The 16,528-nt window shown below is 36.6% G+C and overlaps 1 protein-coding gene across 1 annotated transcript in view; it reads right to left on the reverse strand.

Annotated features, from left to right (window-relative positions):
• Positions 1 to 16,528, reverse strand: part of RNF17 (ring finger protein 17) — a 51,660-nt gene that overhangs the window by 32,154 nt on the left and 2,978 nt on the right. The window contains 10 exon segments of the mRNA XM_074816990.1: positions 723 to 888; positions 1,324 to 1,513; positions 2,435 to 2,596; positions 5,657 to 5,932; positions 7,103 to 7,212; positions 9,454 to 9,530; positions 10,904 to 11,072; positions 11,902 to 11,999; positions 13,402 to 13,482; positions 15,590 to 15,686. Of these exon segments, the coding sequence (XP_074673091.1) occupies positions 723 to 888; positions 1,324 to 1,513; positions 2,435 to 2,596; positions 5,657 to 5,932; positions 7,103 to 7,212; positions 9,454 to 9,530; positions 10,904 to 11,072; positions 11,902 to 11,999; positions 13,402 to 13,482; positions 15,590 to 15,686 (1,426 nt within the window).

Below are 16,528 nucleotides of genomic sequence, written 5' to 3' on the forward strand. Positions count from 1 at the left end.
ATTTAAAGTTATTTCAGACAACATCAGACTGATAAGAAAACCCCAAACCAACCAGCAGTTATACTGTCAGAAATGCACAGCTGCACTGGACATAGTTCATACCCATGTGAATGTGGCAAAAATAAAGTCTAATAAGTAAGCGAATACTGAAGAAAATAATGCTGCAATACATGTCCTTTTTCTAAGGGAATAAAGGTTGACTACTTTATTTGTTGTTATACTGAAAGAGAACAAATAACACTTTTCAGTACGTGGCAAAAACTTTACGTAACGAAGGGCAATCCCTGAAAAGATTCTCTTAAAAACACTGACGGCATTTCTTCTATGTTTGGATTATTTTTGAAAGTTACTACTTGCATAAAGTTATCAGACAGCCATGAAATATGAGTATCAGTTCTGTTATTTGTTTTAAAATTTGACAAAGAACATGTCTTAGGTAAGAGTAGTGAGACTTAAACCTGAAATACGTATTTGGAAACCCAGAGGCTTTTTAAGACAGACTGCTATAAGCTCGTTTCCTTTCCAATGAAAGCAATGCAACCCATCTTTTCACAAGAGATGATTTAACCTTTTTTAAAAAATAAAATATACCCTGTACTCCTCTCAAGTTTCCCTGTGTTTAGATTGGAATAAGATCATTGTAGATTACGTATTTAAGTTCCTTAATATAAATCTTAGGAAGAAAAAAATCTCCTGAAATAGTACAAAGAGCTTTTACTTACTGCATTTTTGGGAACAACATCCTTCAATGAACACTGTACTGCTAAAGGAGGAACAGCTGCAAGTTCTGCCTCAATATGCTGATCAGGCTTCCTTACAAACAAAGAAATGTCATCTGTTTCAATAGTCTCCAAAGCAGCAGGTTCACGCCTTTCAGCAGGAACGTACCTATTGTCAACAGGAATAAAAGCAGTACTAGCTTAGAAGAAAAGAAAATAAAAACCCGACACCAAAAAATCCCAGACTTCAAATAAAGATCATCATTGCAATAATTGGCATAATGTCATGTCACTGAAACAAAACCAGAAAGTCTCAATGAAATGCATTTCTTTTTTAAACATTGAGGACTCACATACTCTCTTTTTCAATGCAAGTCAAAGTTAAATATTTTAATGTGTGAAGACTTGTACACTTGTTAACTTACATACACTGCCACTTTTCCTGTGGGAAATAGGCACGTACATACTATTACTGTCATCTGGATATCTGGTTATCTGCTTGAGTGAAGCTGATGGAGGACCTGTTTCTTAGCAGAGATCCTCTTGAGTAACAACAAGTCAAGGACAATTAATTGCAGACAAAAACCTCTCTCTATATACATACCCTGAGAAAATTATAACTACAGAGCTCCCAAAATCAATCAGGAATACTTCCAGCAGTGCAGTATCACAAACTCTGTATCTTATTGGACCACAAGGCTTCCTCTCATTTTTACTCTTCAGGGGAATTAGTCCAGTGATAGTTCCACGGCACCACATTCCATTTTCCTCACTCTTAATAAAAGTTCTAGCACCTATATGGAAGGAAATAAAAAAAAAAAAGAGTAGACTAAGTATCTGTAGATATTTAACACTGGAAGTATTATTACAGTTCTGCATAATGTTTCATTGTTGCCTATCTTCCACACAGGTAGTAAAAGTGCTACTGCTAAAATAGACACAAAGACATTAAAACTCATGTGTCAATAGCCGCCAGTTGTTTTCTCCCCACATACATTTACACAGTGTCTGTAAGGCTACGAGGTGTTTGGCTTGTATTAAGAAGTAATTTTCTGTCAAACTTTATGTACCTCTTAGTAAAGTGGCAAAAAACCACTGAAGTTGAGGGCTATTACATACTTTTCATCAGTTTTCTAAACACCTTCTAGAAGTAACATTGTCAACATGTGGGCTAGAAAATATTTTTCATGATTTAGCTATGTATTCTTGTCTTTCATTTTCACTTCCAGAATGGTTTCTATCCAGTTAACACACTTTAAAAAAGATCATCTATCCACTCGAAGGGAATTTATCTGCATGAGAGAAAGCTGATTTACTGAAATAATGAAAGAACTAGGCTAGTCATTAAAATCACTACACTGAAAAAACTACCAGTTAACAATTATCACCTGATGCTGGAAAACATTAAGTTTGTAGTCAGGTGATTCAACTGCTGGTTACTCTAAGCACTCAATCTCTTGAGGTTGAGAAGAACTGCAGCCTTTTTTACTTCTACTGTTTTTGTTTACATGATTTAATAAAAGACTACTTTACTGAACAACGTGTACAATTTTTCCCAAAAAGCATTAATTATAGATTCCGGAACATATAAGGAGTGCTTTACTATGTAAAGGAGGCAGAGGGGAGGAGGAAAAAAAAAAAAGAATATACTAAGGAAGACATACTGCAAGATAGTATTTTAAGCTAAAGTAGATCTTCAGAAATTAATAATTTACCTAGTTCCAAAACATCTGAAGGTAAGAGATATGAACTCTTATTACAACAGAAGTTTGTCAATTTCTCCTCCAAAATCCCCGCTGCTTTCTTCTGTGAGTATCTCCGAACATAGAAGTGGCATGGATTTATAACACAGCTTACAAACACTAGTTCTGGCAAACCTGAGAAAGACACAAAACAGATTACCAAACACTCTTCGCTCCACAGGTATTACTAGACATGTGATTAAGTTGTGCTAATCATGGTAACATTACTTCAAATAGCTTTTAACCTAGTAAGTCTGCTCACACTTGTTTCAAACTAGTTACCACGTTTGCTTTCTGATTAAATCTGCTCTTTTGAACTACCTCCCTTATGCCTCCCTGCAAAACAAAAGGCTGTCTCGCTGCTTACAAAGGGATAACCTGATTTTAAGCAGGTCATTCAGAGTTTGTATTCCCTATTTAACAGAGAAATAGGAAGCTTCTAAAAAGCAGAGATTAAGACTCCTACATTTATGCTAAGCACTTCTGTATAACTATTCAGAGATAATGCATGAAGATCAAAGAATGGCCTAAAGCTAGCCAAGAGATGACCCTATATAAGACAGTACTTCTGATTAAGCATTCAAATGCAGGTATCTCCCTTGATTTGGGATCCAAAATGCAGGTTTTGCTTTCTGAAGCTACTCACCAAAGGTGGTGGATGGGTCAGAAGATTTTAGAAGGCCAGCAACTCAATTCCTACAAGAGTATTTTAAACCACAAAACTCCCTGCAAAGAGTGGATAGCATCACCTAGATCCAGTGACACCTGCATGATTGATCAGGGTACAGCAGACAGATTTGCAGCATCCTAGAGCACTGCCATCTCTGTGCCCATCTCTGAACTACAACTCACTGATGGTGCAAAGAATCTGGCATTTGAAACATTACGAGCACGTAAGCAGGACTGTGCTTGGAAGTTTATGAAATGCAGCATCCGGAACAGATGCAAGATTACTCTTGGGCATTTCTAGTGGAAGAGATGGCATTTGAGTAAGAAGTCTGAATGACTTGAAAGATTCCACCTATAGGTACACTAACTCTTCTGGATCATCCCTGGTCACCATCTCCAATGATGGAATGAGTCAGCTAGCTTGTCTTAAGTAGACCAAGAAAAGCATGTATTAACAGTCACTTCACTAGATCAGCAGAGGCTGATACCTCCAGCCAAAAACAGTAACAGGAGCTGGGCGAGTTCTGGATTACTAGAGCCAGATGGATCCAGAAGAGATGTCTTTAAGCTGTTTGAGAATGTTCCTTAAACTAAATGCAAACAAAAAAATCCCAACAAACCACAGCTGCCTGAAAAGGATTTGAAAAAATTATCAAATATTAGTTGATAACTAAGCCTATCAGCAGAAAAAAAGAAAAACTCGTTATATCAAACTTCAAATTATGCTTCTCATAATCCAAAAAGATCCAGTATGGCACAAAATACGTATTTTAGCATATTACTGATAAAAACCATCCCACCAGGTAACTCTGTGATCATTTCATCTCTTTGTTCTCCTTGTGTGTATGTGAGAGATGCTCAAGTGTCTGCTAAGGTTCAAACATCACACAACTGTGATAGTTGTGAGGTTTTTTTTCTCTCCATGTGAAATCTTTGATATCTAATAAAGGGTGAGCACACACTACACTAACTTCACTACGGGCATTAGAAGAATTTCTCTGCTAACTACTTATTTCCACAGAATTTGTTATGGACTTAAACTGCTCAAATTCCCCAACATTCTGTGAAGTCTCATTAAGAGCAGCCAGTTAATTCACAAGTTATTGGACAGGAAATGTCAGGGGAAAGTGCATTTATATGACTCTCAGTTTAAAAAAAATAAAATATTAAAAAAACAAAGGAAAAACCCCAAACAAAAAAACCCAAATCAAATGAAACAATGCAATTTCCTTAATCTTTTTTCTTTGCTGGTATTATTTTGTGCACATCTTTTTGCAGCAGTGCTTCTTCCTCTGTCAACTTCTTAGGCCAGTTCCTCTCTTTCCCAATACTTCAATCTCTACTCTTAAACTTTTATTACCATTTACACTCAACAATGAACAAAGCTCAAAGCACTGCACGAACTGTGCCTACAGAATTTTTAAACAAAGTAACTTATTTCCTCAAATTACTTTGTTCATTTATCTGTTCACTCATAATTCAGAAAACCACAGATGGAGGGAGAACAAGACAACAGTTCAAAATTCAGTATATAAACTACTGACTTAAGAAATGGGTCCCACTGTTCACAGCAAGCACGGCTATCACGTCAAGTACCTGCCAGGTGTTGAGAAACATTGCCAATGCTGAGCTTCTGAAAGTTTCTTGGGACTTCCTGTATTGCATCTTCCAACTAAGCAGATTTATTGGAAATCTTGAAAGATGGTACAGTCTTTACATTAGCAAGGAAAGCCAACCAGGGAGTGTTTTTGCAGAGCAGAACCCCTGGTGCTAAGAATGACATCTGCAGCACAAGCACCTTCCAGACTAGTTTTAACTGGAAGGAAATCAATTCATGTGTCCCAAGTCTGCTCTTACATGTAAGCTAATACATGCTAACTAGGCAGAGTCAGGAGATCTGCTTCCTAGTACACTCCCGATCCCAACTGGAATGTTAATGTATATGTCCAACTCTCCAAAAAACTCCAGTGTCTGCTCTCACTGCTTAACATACTCGTTCCAGTATGACTTTCAGTACTGCAGGGTCCAAAACTGGACACAGTGCTCCAGATTCAGCCTCACAAGAGCCTAACGGCTCACTTCCTGGACCCGTTAGCTACACTCTTACTCATACAGTCCAGGAGAAATCTGACAAGGCAAGGAACCTAATTCTTATTGCCAGTTAATGTAGGACAATGCCCTGAGAAAAGATTCAGGAAGCCTAGGGAACTGCCAGAAAAGCATTCTCCAGGAGCCAATGTCAGAAACTCTGAAGAGGACTGTAATAACCAAGAGTCAAAGAGAATCATCCAGGAAGACACAGGAACTTATGACCCCTCTTTGACAGAACTTGTGAGAAAGTTTTCACTAAGCTAAGCTGAAGGAGAACAAAGAAGAAATTATAGCAAGATAAAATGAAATACGGACATCATTAAAGAATTCATATGAGCTGAGTGTAACTACAAACGCACAAAATAATATAAAACACATATATAACATCATGCTTGAAAATGGAACATTGAAAGCATCAGCTATTATGAAACTTACTTTTCAGGTCATCTTCAAATATTTCTTCTATTATGACATCAGGGCTGGATGTAGACTTGGGTAGAGCAGGAATACTCTGGGGATGTATCATAGGAAATGTTTCTTGTACTTGAGCATTTTTCACTTCTTTGTGAACACAGAGTTTATTTGCAAGAGCCTTTACTTTACTTTCTCTGCTAAGTGATGGAAACCTATTCTCTACACATGATTGAGTACTGCAGCCCCGCATTTCTTCTTTGTCGTCAAGGATAAGGGTGTGTTGTCCATTATCTTCATTGTATTTGGGAAAACATCTATTTGGAGACAAATATAATTCAGTCTGTTTTCATAAAAGCACGAGTCAAAGCAGAGGTTTTATTAACAACTTATCACTATGTTAAGAAAACACCTCATAAGAGCTGGTTGAATTAAACTGTGTTATGTTTTGCCCAAGACAACAAAAACAGTAACATGATTTCTGAAACCTAAAAAGGACTGGCACAGAAATGGCACATATTCTGGGGTCTTGGGCACAGCTCAGTACATGAGCTATCCCTGCTTAAATGATCAGAGACCACAGGTACAAACTATTTGAAAATAAAAAAGTTAATAATGTGATAGATAGTTCATATTAAAAACAAAAGGCATGTCAGATGCTTTTGTACTAACAGTTACTCTTCCCTGTAATCAGGGATTATTACAGTATCAAATATTACAGTATGCAATAAGCCTTTTTTAACATAACCAGTGCTAACTATAACGGCCCTAACAGCAACTCCATCCCATTATCTCAAGTTTTTGTCAAAGATTGCAGGGAAAAATAAATAAAGTGGATTAATAAAAGCAATTGTGCTTTTAAAAATAAAAGTTTTCTTCTGGTTGAACTTCATGTTAAGTAATTTCTTTTGGCATTTGACGCAATCAGTATTTAAGACTGTGAAGTGGAAATACACATTTCAGTATTTGCTGTTGATTTTAGAGATTTATTTACACTTACATGAAGTAATTTTCATACGCTGAAACGACAAACAATTATTACGCATACTAAGAGCGCGTAGACATGGTGCTTAGGGACATGGTTTAGTGGTGGACTTCGCAGTGTTATGTTTACAGTTGGACTCGATGACCTTAAGGGTCTTTTCCAACCTAAATGATTCTATGATTGTATCATTAAATGCCAGAAAAAGCTGAAAAGCACACAAATATTGATAACTTAAGTGATACAGAGAAACATAGTTGGGTGAAACACAAGTAAAACTTAAATACCAAAACCGAAATACTAGCTTGATTAACTGGAACACTGATTGAAATATCAGCATCTGAAGTTTTGTTCTGTTATACTCTTAGAAACCCATAAGCATATACAGATACATTTTTATTTTGAAATTTAATCTCCAATAAATATTTAACCATTAGAAGCATGGGTAAGTTACTGTCCCTATCCTCTTTACTAAACAAACACAAACTGCCCTGTTGTTCCCCATTCAATCTTGCCCAAATTTTTAAAGAAAGCTGTAATTTCATCAGTATTTAGGAAGAATCGAGAGAAGAAACATTACAGAAGGTGACATGAATACCTAAATCACTGACAGTTTGAGATACGCAGTATTTTTCAGCACAACATTAATGGAGATTAATCACCTACTCCAGTTTCATTTTTCCACTCCTATTAATAGATTTGGTTGCTGATTTATCTTCACATTCACACTTAAAAAAATCCCTTGCCTTTCACTTTCTCTCTCTCTTCCGGACAGAGTATTCCAACATTCACTGAGTTTTCACACCTACACCCAGTTTAGTTCAGTAAATTAATACTGCACAAAGAAAAAGAATTCTCCAACAGTGCTGAAGAACACTAAAACTGTATGTTCTTTTTGTTCTGTTTATTGTTACACCAATGAACAACAATATCCTTTACTGATGAAAGCCAGCAAAATACTTTAAGTACTTTTAAGTCAGGCTAAAAGAACTGTAAATATAACTGAATTCAATCAAATCCTTAGCTCTGCTGTTCATTTACAATGAACACTGTGAAAACTGAAGTGTAAGCAGAATTGAACAGCCCATCTTTTCTTCTCCCCCCTTAACCTTTCAGGAAAGCATCTACCTTTTGGTCTACAGTATTTTATGTTTACAGAATGTGTCTCAACTCCTATGCACCTCCTCGTGATTTTTTTACCTTTCATGTTATTTCAGCGGTACCAGCATGTGAGGCCTTTATACTCATCCTTCACCACATCTTTTTCCCTTGTTTTGTTCAAGTTCTTAATAGGTCTTCCAATGCAAACAGATTTGTTCATGTTTCAGCTTTCTTTTAGGTTGGGAGAGTTTGCCATTGTGCTTTTAAATAGGCTTCTCTGAAATTCTCATTCACCGCTAACATTCTCTTCAAAATGGGCCATACCTACCAAGTCACTAAGTTTACTAAAAGATGATTTTATTTAAAGATTCCTTTATCCATATTCTAATGACTCAACTAATTTATGACAGGAGGAGTCATAATTTTTGTCAAGCTCTGGAGCAGGCTGCCCAGGGAAGTGGTTGAGTCACCATCCCTGGAGGCATCTGGCTGAGACAGTTGGGGTTGTTTAGTCTGAAGAAGGGTCCAGGGAGACCTTATTGCAGTCTTTCAGTACTTAAAGGGGGATACTAAGATGGGGACAGAATTTTTAGTAAGGCCTGTAGTGACAGGACAAGGGGTAATGGTTTTAAACTAAAAGAGGGTAGATTCAGAGTAGATAGAAGGAAGAAATTTTTTACAATGAGGGTGGTGAAACACTGGAAGAGGCCGTCCAGAGAGGTGGTAGATGCCCCATCCCTGGAAATATTCAAGGTCAGGTTGGACAGGGCTCTGAGCAATCTGATCTAGTCAAAGATGTCCCTGCTCATTGCAGGGGTGGGGGGGGTGGGGTGTGTTGGACTAGATGACCTTTAAAGGTCCCTTCCAACCCAAACCACTCTATGATTCTGCAATTTAAAAGACATGTAGACTTGGCACTTAGGGACGTGGTTTAGTGGTGGACTTGGTAGTGTTAGGTTAACAGTTGGACTGGGTCTTTTCTAACCTAACTGATGCTATGATTCTATGGCATTTTTTCACATTTTGCTTGCAAGTAACCAACTCTGTGCCAGTCAGAATCTGATGGCACACAGCCACTCTATCCCCCAGACTGGCTCCATGTCCTGAAATAGAATGAAATCCCCAAGATGTTCCAGTCTAACACCATCTCTGTTCTGTCTCTCCTTCATTGTTCCTGAATGTAGCCTTTATACAGTAGGATTACAGTACTCTGACCAGCCTTATGACGAGGCTGCACAAGGTCAGCTGTACCACAGCTATGACACATTTTCATACTCATTTCTGGTATAGAAATCATATTTGTCATTTCCAATGAAGGTAACGTGGTAACTGGGATTTTCCACAAATTTCTTCTTAGACATCAGTGCCCCAAAAAGCATTTATGTCCTTCCTGAAAGGGAGAAACTGATTCATTTATTTAAAAAAATAATTAAGCCATTATTTCCCCAGTTTATTTCTACTTGGAAGGAGAGGAAGTTTATAAGTGGCAGAAGTCTGTCAGGAATTTCTTAAGTGCATATATATTTGTTTACATAGCAGCAAACTCTGCTTTCTCCCTGATGCCTCAGATGAAGGCTACTGCACATCATTAGTGATAAATTTATATACATCTGAACTAGTAGTTTTTCAGTAAAATGCAAGCAAAGCAGCTCAATTTCCGCTGTTTAACTACTATGCGAACAGTTTTTGTAATTAAGATAACCAGTGCATTCATCTACCTCCTGCTCCAGTCATTTACCTTGAAGATAATTCTTCCTTCAAACTATTCACTCTTGAGAGCTCAGCCTCAACTGGCAACTTTAAATTATAAATAACCTGAAATTAAGAAGTACAGTCTTAGCTTCTGTTATACTAAAAGCAGATTATACAGGCACCTACAACATAAGAAAGCCAGAGTATGACATTAATTTTACAGAAAAAACACCAAGAGTTTACTCACTATCAACCAATAGCCAATTCTCAACGATGTCTTCTTACACTGCTAAGACTTAATGTTTGGGGATATTGTAATGTTAGCATGTAATCATACGAAGGATTCAGATTTTCCTTTTGTTTGAATACCTACTGACAAGGTGACTTCTAAGTAAGAAGTTAGGCCTATGGGAGGAGAGGGGTGGGTACCAGCTCCCAAAAGTCACACTGGGCAACATGGAGGCAAATGACAGAAACAAGGAGGGATTAGACTTCTTTTCTGGGTCAGATGAGAAAGACTAAGTTTCTTCATATGGAAAATGACAACTGGATGAAGGGAACATGACAGTCTAAAAATCACATTACTTCTAAGAGTGACGAGACCAGCTATTTATTATTTTTCTCAAAATAAGGACTGCAAAGGCTCCAAATGAAGTCACTGGGTAGCACATTTAGAAAGAACAGAGAGCTGTTTTATATACACCTCATTTTAAATATTAAAATGTGGAACTCACTGCCACTGAATATGGATACATAATGTACATGTGCACACACACATACACACTGCCACAAGCATTATGAAAACATTCAAGGAAGTGTTACACAAGCTTATGAGACAATGAGATAATGTTTATCAGTGTGATGACTCTGATGTATCCTACCGATTATAAAATCCTTAACCTTCCACCTCCTGTCCCAGGTTCTTAGATTCTTCCTCCAAGCATCTTTTTCTCTCTGTTGTCAGAGACAGGAAACTTCACAGGATGGACCTTTGGTCTGATATAGCACAGCAAGTAGTGTGAGTTTCTATGAACAGCAGATATGATGGGGAAGAAGAATGGAAGTAAAGACCTAGGACCAAGAGGATCAGGAGGGCATGGCTATTAATTCTGGAGTAGTTCAGTGAGAAGGTTGGAGAGCCCTGGCGCAGAAAAATCTTGAGAGACTTCTAAAGTGCTGAAAACATGCCTTTTCACTGATCAGTACTGTGTCACAGTTTTCCTGTCCTCCCCATCCATTTGCTATTTTAGATAGCAAGCTCTTCAAGGCAAGGACCATCCTTTTTTTTTTTTTCATGTCAGTCACCAGATCCTAATTTGTGACAAAGACCAAATATAAACTCTGTGTGTGTGTGTGTGTAGAGGTGGGGTAAGAACACATTACTGCAAAAATCTCAATATTGAAACCAGCAAACTGAAAGATGGATCACAGAAACTTTCAATCCAAATTTGAATATATTCATTAAAAATTATTTCACAGTGCAAGAATGTAACTACCTGAGTGAGATCACGCCTTCTTATAGAAGGCGTAACTATTAATTCATTTGCAATCCCAATGGCACCAATCAAGCACTTTTTCTTCTCTTCAATGACTTCCTTAGCTTTTGCAATACCAGCACTGTAGTTGTTGATGCTCTTCACCAATTCTGCACACAGCTTCCTTTTCCTGTATTAAAACATTACTCTTCAGAAATTAATAAGCACTCAGCCATACAGATTCAGACTTCAACTATAACACACAATTACCAGTTATACCACAATACACAATAGATACATCTCACACAGAAATATAAATTTTCCTCAAAGAGTGAAAAGAGGAAAGCATGGAAAACCCACTTAAATCAGAGGAACCACAAAAGTTAAAGAGTTCTCACTGAAAAGCCACTTCATTTGGAGAAACATTTTTTTATTAAATGCTTAAAGCACTCTCCCATTCAAGCCTCCTGATATTTCCATACACATCCAACTGAAAACTAAACAGCTGGATTTTATAAATCAGTCTATTAAGATACCAGATCCGCCTCTGAGGCTCTTCTGGAATCTTAAGCTTTGGCACCCCTTGCTCCTTTAAATCTGAAGATATAAATATTTTTGAAAATGAAGAAATGAAATGTCCTTGGGCTTGTATCATCTTGAAAACTTGAAGAAAGTCAATGTTTTAAAAAGTTATTCTTGCTGTTAAACTGATCATCCACTAATGGCAGTATCAAAAACCTCTCAAATTGAGCTATTTCAGAAAATGAACATCATTAAGACTAAGTTGTTTTTTTTTTTTTTTTTTTTTTTAAAGAGCAGAGGCTGCATAAGCTTGTGTTTTCCAACCATGCAAACCAGTTCTAAGACATCACTATGAAAGGGCAAAAATTAAGGACAGGTATTATGAAATACTGCTACAAGGAAGACTGAAATTCTATTTAGAATTCTTTTATCCAAATTAGAAATAACTTCTTGGTAAAAATAACTCATCCCCACCATTCCACAAACCAGATTACTACCTTGAGAGGAGAGTAGTAAGTTCATCAAATATTCTATCTGCAGTTTCTACAACTTTGTCTCCTTCCTGCTTAGTTTTCAATTCCAAGTATTTCAGCATCTATTTTGTTCAGTATTGAATAAACATACATTTATTATTATTCTCACATTTTTTTTAAAAATTCAGAACAGAAGCAATGAACAGTTAAACAGCTATCCAGCAGAAAGAGTGACACTAAACCACATAAGAGTGACACTTAAACCAATTATAGTTTATTAATCCCTTTGTTTTCCCTAACTTCTAGTCAGATTGCAGTCTGGTCAACTGAGGTCTATGAGGCAAGAAATTCAGATCTTGAGCCCCACTGCCTCACTTTCCTTACTTGACATTCAAATATAGCACCATACACAGATAACTAGCATGCTAAGATTTCTACTGGGTTTTTTAAACTTATTGTGAGCATAAAGGAAAAAATAAAGATTATTCCTCTGGCTAAGCATCAGTTTTGTTGCTACAGTTACATTTAGTGAAGAGACTATGGAAAAAAATCTCAGTAATGCAACACAGCTTTTGTGATTCTTGGTCTTTGTTGAAATGCTGTTGGAAGACCACAGTTGTATGCATGAGTTATTACATTAGAGCTGCTGAAATGGTAGGTTTTTACAAGATGCTATTAGTATATGTATTAGGTATTTAATGTAACTTTGCTTAACTGACATATTGGCCACTGAAACAAAACAAGTTATAAAAGGAATGGAAAACAGGTTTTAAGGACACTTCATGCCACACTTACTACAATGAATTTGCTTTAAGCTTTTGGATTATTAAACACTTCTATGCCTGGGTATCTTAGAATATATGTAAAATGTAAATAAATAAGCTTTTCCACAGCACTTTTAATATAAGTTAAAGTTTAAATAAAATAGTTATCACTGAAGAAGTTCATAAGTTACTCAGCAAAACCTATAAACAGCATTAGCCAGCATTTTAGGATTTTTCCTGTATTTTGTACTGTGCATAAAAATGCATTACTTAATTTACATGTTTTACATATTGTGTCTGTTAAAAATTATTACTTCTGCTGCCTGTAAAATTTCTTTTTCACCTTTAAACCAGAAAGATGCATGTGAAAACTAAAAAGTTGGCATAGTTGCTAGAGCAAAAACAAATGCTGAACTTGACCCTGTTTCAAGGAAACACAAGCTTAGTACTTAAAGACCGGCTTATATATGGTTCTGCTAAATATATGGATTGACCTATTAATGTTAAATTATGCATAGGCTAATGTACTCCTTTACAGACTACTCCTGTAGTCTGTAAACTCCAGACTATAGCCTGGAGTCTATAAAGCTGTATATTCATAGAAATAGCACAAACAATTGAAGGACAAAAGAGATGTTAAAACAAATGGAGTAAAACCTTGTTTAAATAGCATGTTAATGCGTGACTATTCATAACAAAAAAACTTCAGTCAAGGACAGCATTTAACATTTCATTATTTATTTAACTTATTTTCACCCACCTCGTCTGCTTCGTATAAGCGGCTGAGATTACGCATAGCTATGTACAAAGCTGCATCAATATCTTCCACAGCTTTGCTTTCCTGGGGGAAGATTTGCCAATTAATATAAAGTTGCTTGTATGACTAGAAGGCAAGATGGGCTATTCTCATTTGCCATTTTGACAAAGAGGCACTTGATGTGGGTGACTGTAGCTGCAAAGACACCCAAAATACTTAGCTCACCTGAATTAGTAATACTGAGAACATTTACATTGTAATATTTCTAAAACATGGGTTCTAAATTTATTAAATACATGCAATTTATTTGCACACACACACACCAAAACCAAATGAAAAGACAGTATGTGAAGGAAAAGCAAAATAAAGTTACTAATACAGAGGAAAGAAGACATGCAAGATTGAAGAATGGGAATACTGCAGCCTAGAAAAAAAGTAAAATATTTAGGAATATAATTTGGGGGAAACCAACAAAAATAAAAGCAAATGTACATACAGAAAAGTCTTTTTTTATCACTGGCACTACTAAAGCTAGTGTTAAAGAGTACTGGTTAAGAGTGCTGGTATTTTGCTAAAAGCAAAATGAGAACATCATCAACCTGGGATGCCCCAAAAAGTCAGGGTGGTGCTGGGTAAGCCTGTCACTATTAGGCAACCAGTTCACCTTGGCAAAAGGCAATTTAACTAACATGCAAGCATCTCCAATTTCTAAAGGGCTCCTCACTAGTACTAAGGAGGAGAAACACAAACTATAAAGAAATTAAAGCTTAAGAGTTCAAAAACCTGAAACAGTTCTGCCTCTGACCAGACACTGGTGTAAGTGAAAGGAAGCGCTGCCCACAATCTGCGAGACACCTGCTAGGCACACACATTATGGAGTTTAATAAAGATGTTTGTTGTCATCTTCACCTCCAGACCAACCTTCCAAATAATGTATCTGAACATCTCAGATAATTATGTCTCCCTCCAAGGAGCAGAAAAAGGGAAGAAAACCCTCCTCCTATTATGATTTGGATGTTGACTGTGTTTGGAATACTTCCTATGACAACTACGGACACTCTGTTTTGAGCTGATGCAAGGAGACATAATAGGTTAAAATGTCATGGAATTACATTGGTCCCTCTCTACTTTGTGGTTCTCATTATGATCAATGATGCAGTAATAAAAATCCTTCCAAAACTCAAAAGACAAGGATAGGGTCATTCAGTGATGTAAGAAATGCTACTGCCAAAGATCTGGTAATCACTAACCACAAAATAAAGGAGTCTGAAAAAAATTATGAAACAAGAGTAGCAATTAGACTGCAATCTCAATAGGTAGGTTTTCACATGAGGTCATTCTCAACAACTTTCTCCAAAAAAAGAAAATATTCCGTCAAGAGGTGACTACCATCAAAATATTACTCATGGCCTCAAACTCAAGATACTTCAAAGATAACTTCAGGGTAATTCCTTTAATACTCTGTCAACAGTAATGTATTTAAGGTAACATGATACAGCATTATTTCAAACACTTAAAAAAACTGTTCAGAAAAGAAAACCATTTTCAAACTTTAATGGGCACTGTAACAAAACTACCTAAGAAGCCAAGACAGACATTTGCAAGCTACGCTTCTTTCAAGATAACTGTACAGGACAATCTCCACAGAAAACAGGACTGGCACAAAATGTACCATTCATTTCTGGTTTATTCTGTCATTTTAAAATATAGATGAGATCAGTTCCTTGGGCCTAAAACTTCATGAACCTCATTCAGAAACCTGGTTAGGTTAGAAAACTTGACAGAATGTTTTCAAGAGAGATACATTTGTCCAACAACCTTGTTGCCCTGAATGACCACTTTAAGGATGTGTTGCACGAGTTTTGCAGCTGTCTGGAATTTAAGAAGAAATAAAAATGCCCCAAACCCAAATACTGCAAAGCCTCAGGTGTCTTTAAGAAAAGCTAAATTCAAAATACATAGTTTCACAGCCAGCTGAGTACATTAGCACACCTCAGCTATGATCTGGTTGGGTTTGAGCTGCATTCATTTTGTCAGGTTATCTCATTAACTCTGTAGCTGCACATTGGTTCTATGGTAAGATGGAGTAATAGTGCATAACTATTAAGGTTTTTGTGTTCTAAGTGCAGTATTAACTATGCATATACAAAAACAATGAGTGAGAATATAAGGAAATGCTGTATTAACGCACCATGTCTGCTGATAGAGCTACAGCTGGTTTATCCTTCACCCCACCACCTGAAGAAACTGGGTGAACATTTTTCTCTTCAGTATTGTGACTGAGGGGCCTGCAAACAAAACTTTTAAGGAAAAAAAAAAATCTACACATTTTATATAAAGTATCAAACTTCCCACAAATACTTTTGACACAGTTTGAATATTTCACAATCTATTAAAAACATAACACACCTATTTTTGAAACAGTAGTATTCATACTGTGATATACTATAGATACCTCATTTTCATGAGGTTTCTTGTCTACTAGCATCATCTCAGAATTCATCTTTAGTAATTATTTTTCATCTGACAATTTTGGCAAGGCTGAACAAAACCTTAGTAGGTGGCAGTAATTTTTATGCTCAGTGAGAATAAAATGCATGACTATTAACACTCCAGGATTCATTTTTCGTTTGTTGCCCAAATATCTTCTTTTAGCTATCAGATATTGATTAGGCTGTTAAAAGTCTTTAGAATACATGACAGATTATACTAAAATCATCTACTGACAACCTGTTAGGAAGGCTCTTAAAATTCTGTTGTATGGTCACCCATACCTGCTCTTCTGCAAGGTACACAGGGATCTAAACAGCTGTCAAAACTCTCACAAAAACAGTCTGCATAAACCAGCCTAATTACAGGAAGGAAGTGCTGTGTTGTTCCTCCTGTGCTGTTTGTTGTTTCTGAGGGACTGCGAGAGGACTTGGAGAGCACTGATGCAGAGACTGATAGCCATACGTGAAATCTCAAGTTTCTATTTTACTTTGGGCAAAGTTAGCAATGTACCTCACATGCATCAATCTCAGAACATAAACTTCCTATACCTCCCTTACAGAACAGATCTGTATAGAACAGATCCCTTATGTAACAGATCTGTAAGAATTATCTGGGCCTATTCTGATCTGTATCAACA

This window comes from Strix aluco, chromosome 2 (genome assembly GCF_031877795.1).
Source record: "Strix aluco isolate bStrAlu1 chromosome 2, bStrAlu1.hap1, whole genome shotgun sequence".
Lineage (NCBI taxonomy): Eukaryota > Metazoa > Chordata > Aves > Strigiformes > Strigidae > Strix > Strix aluco.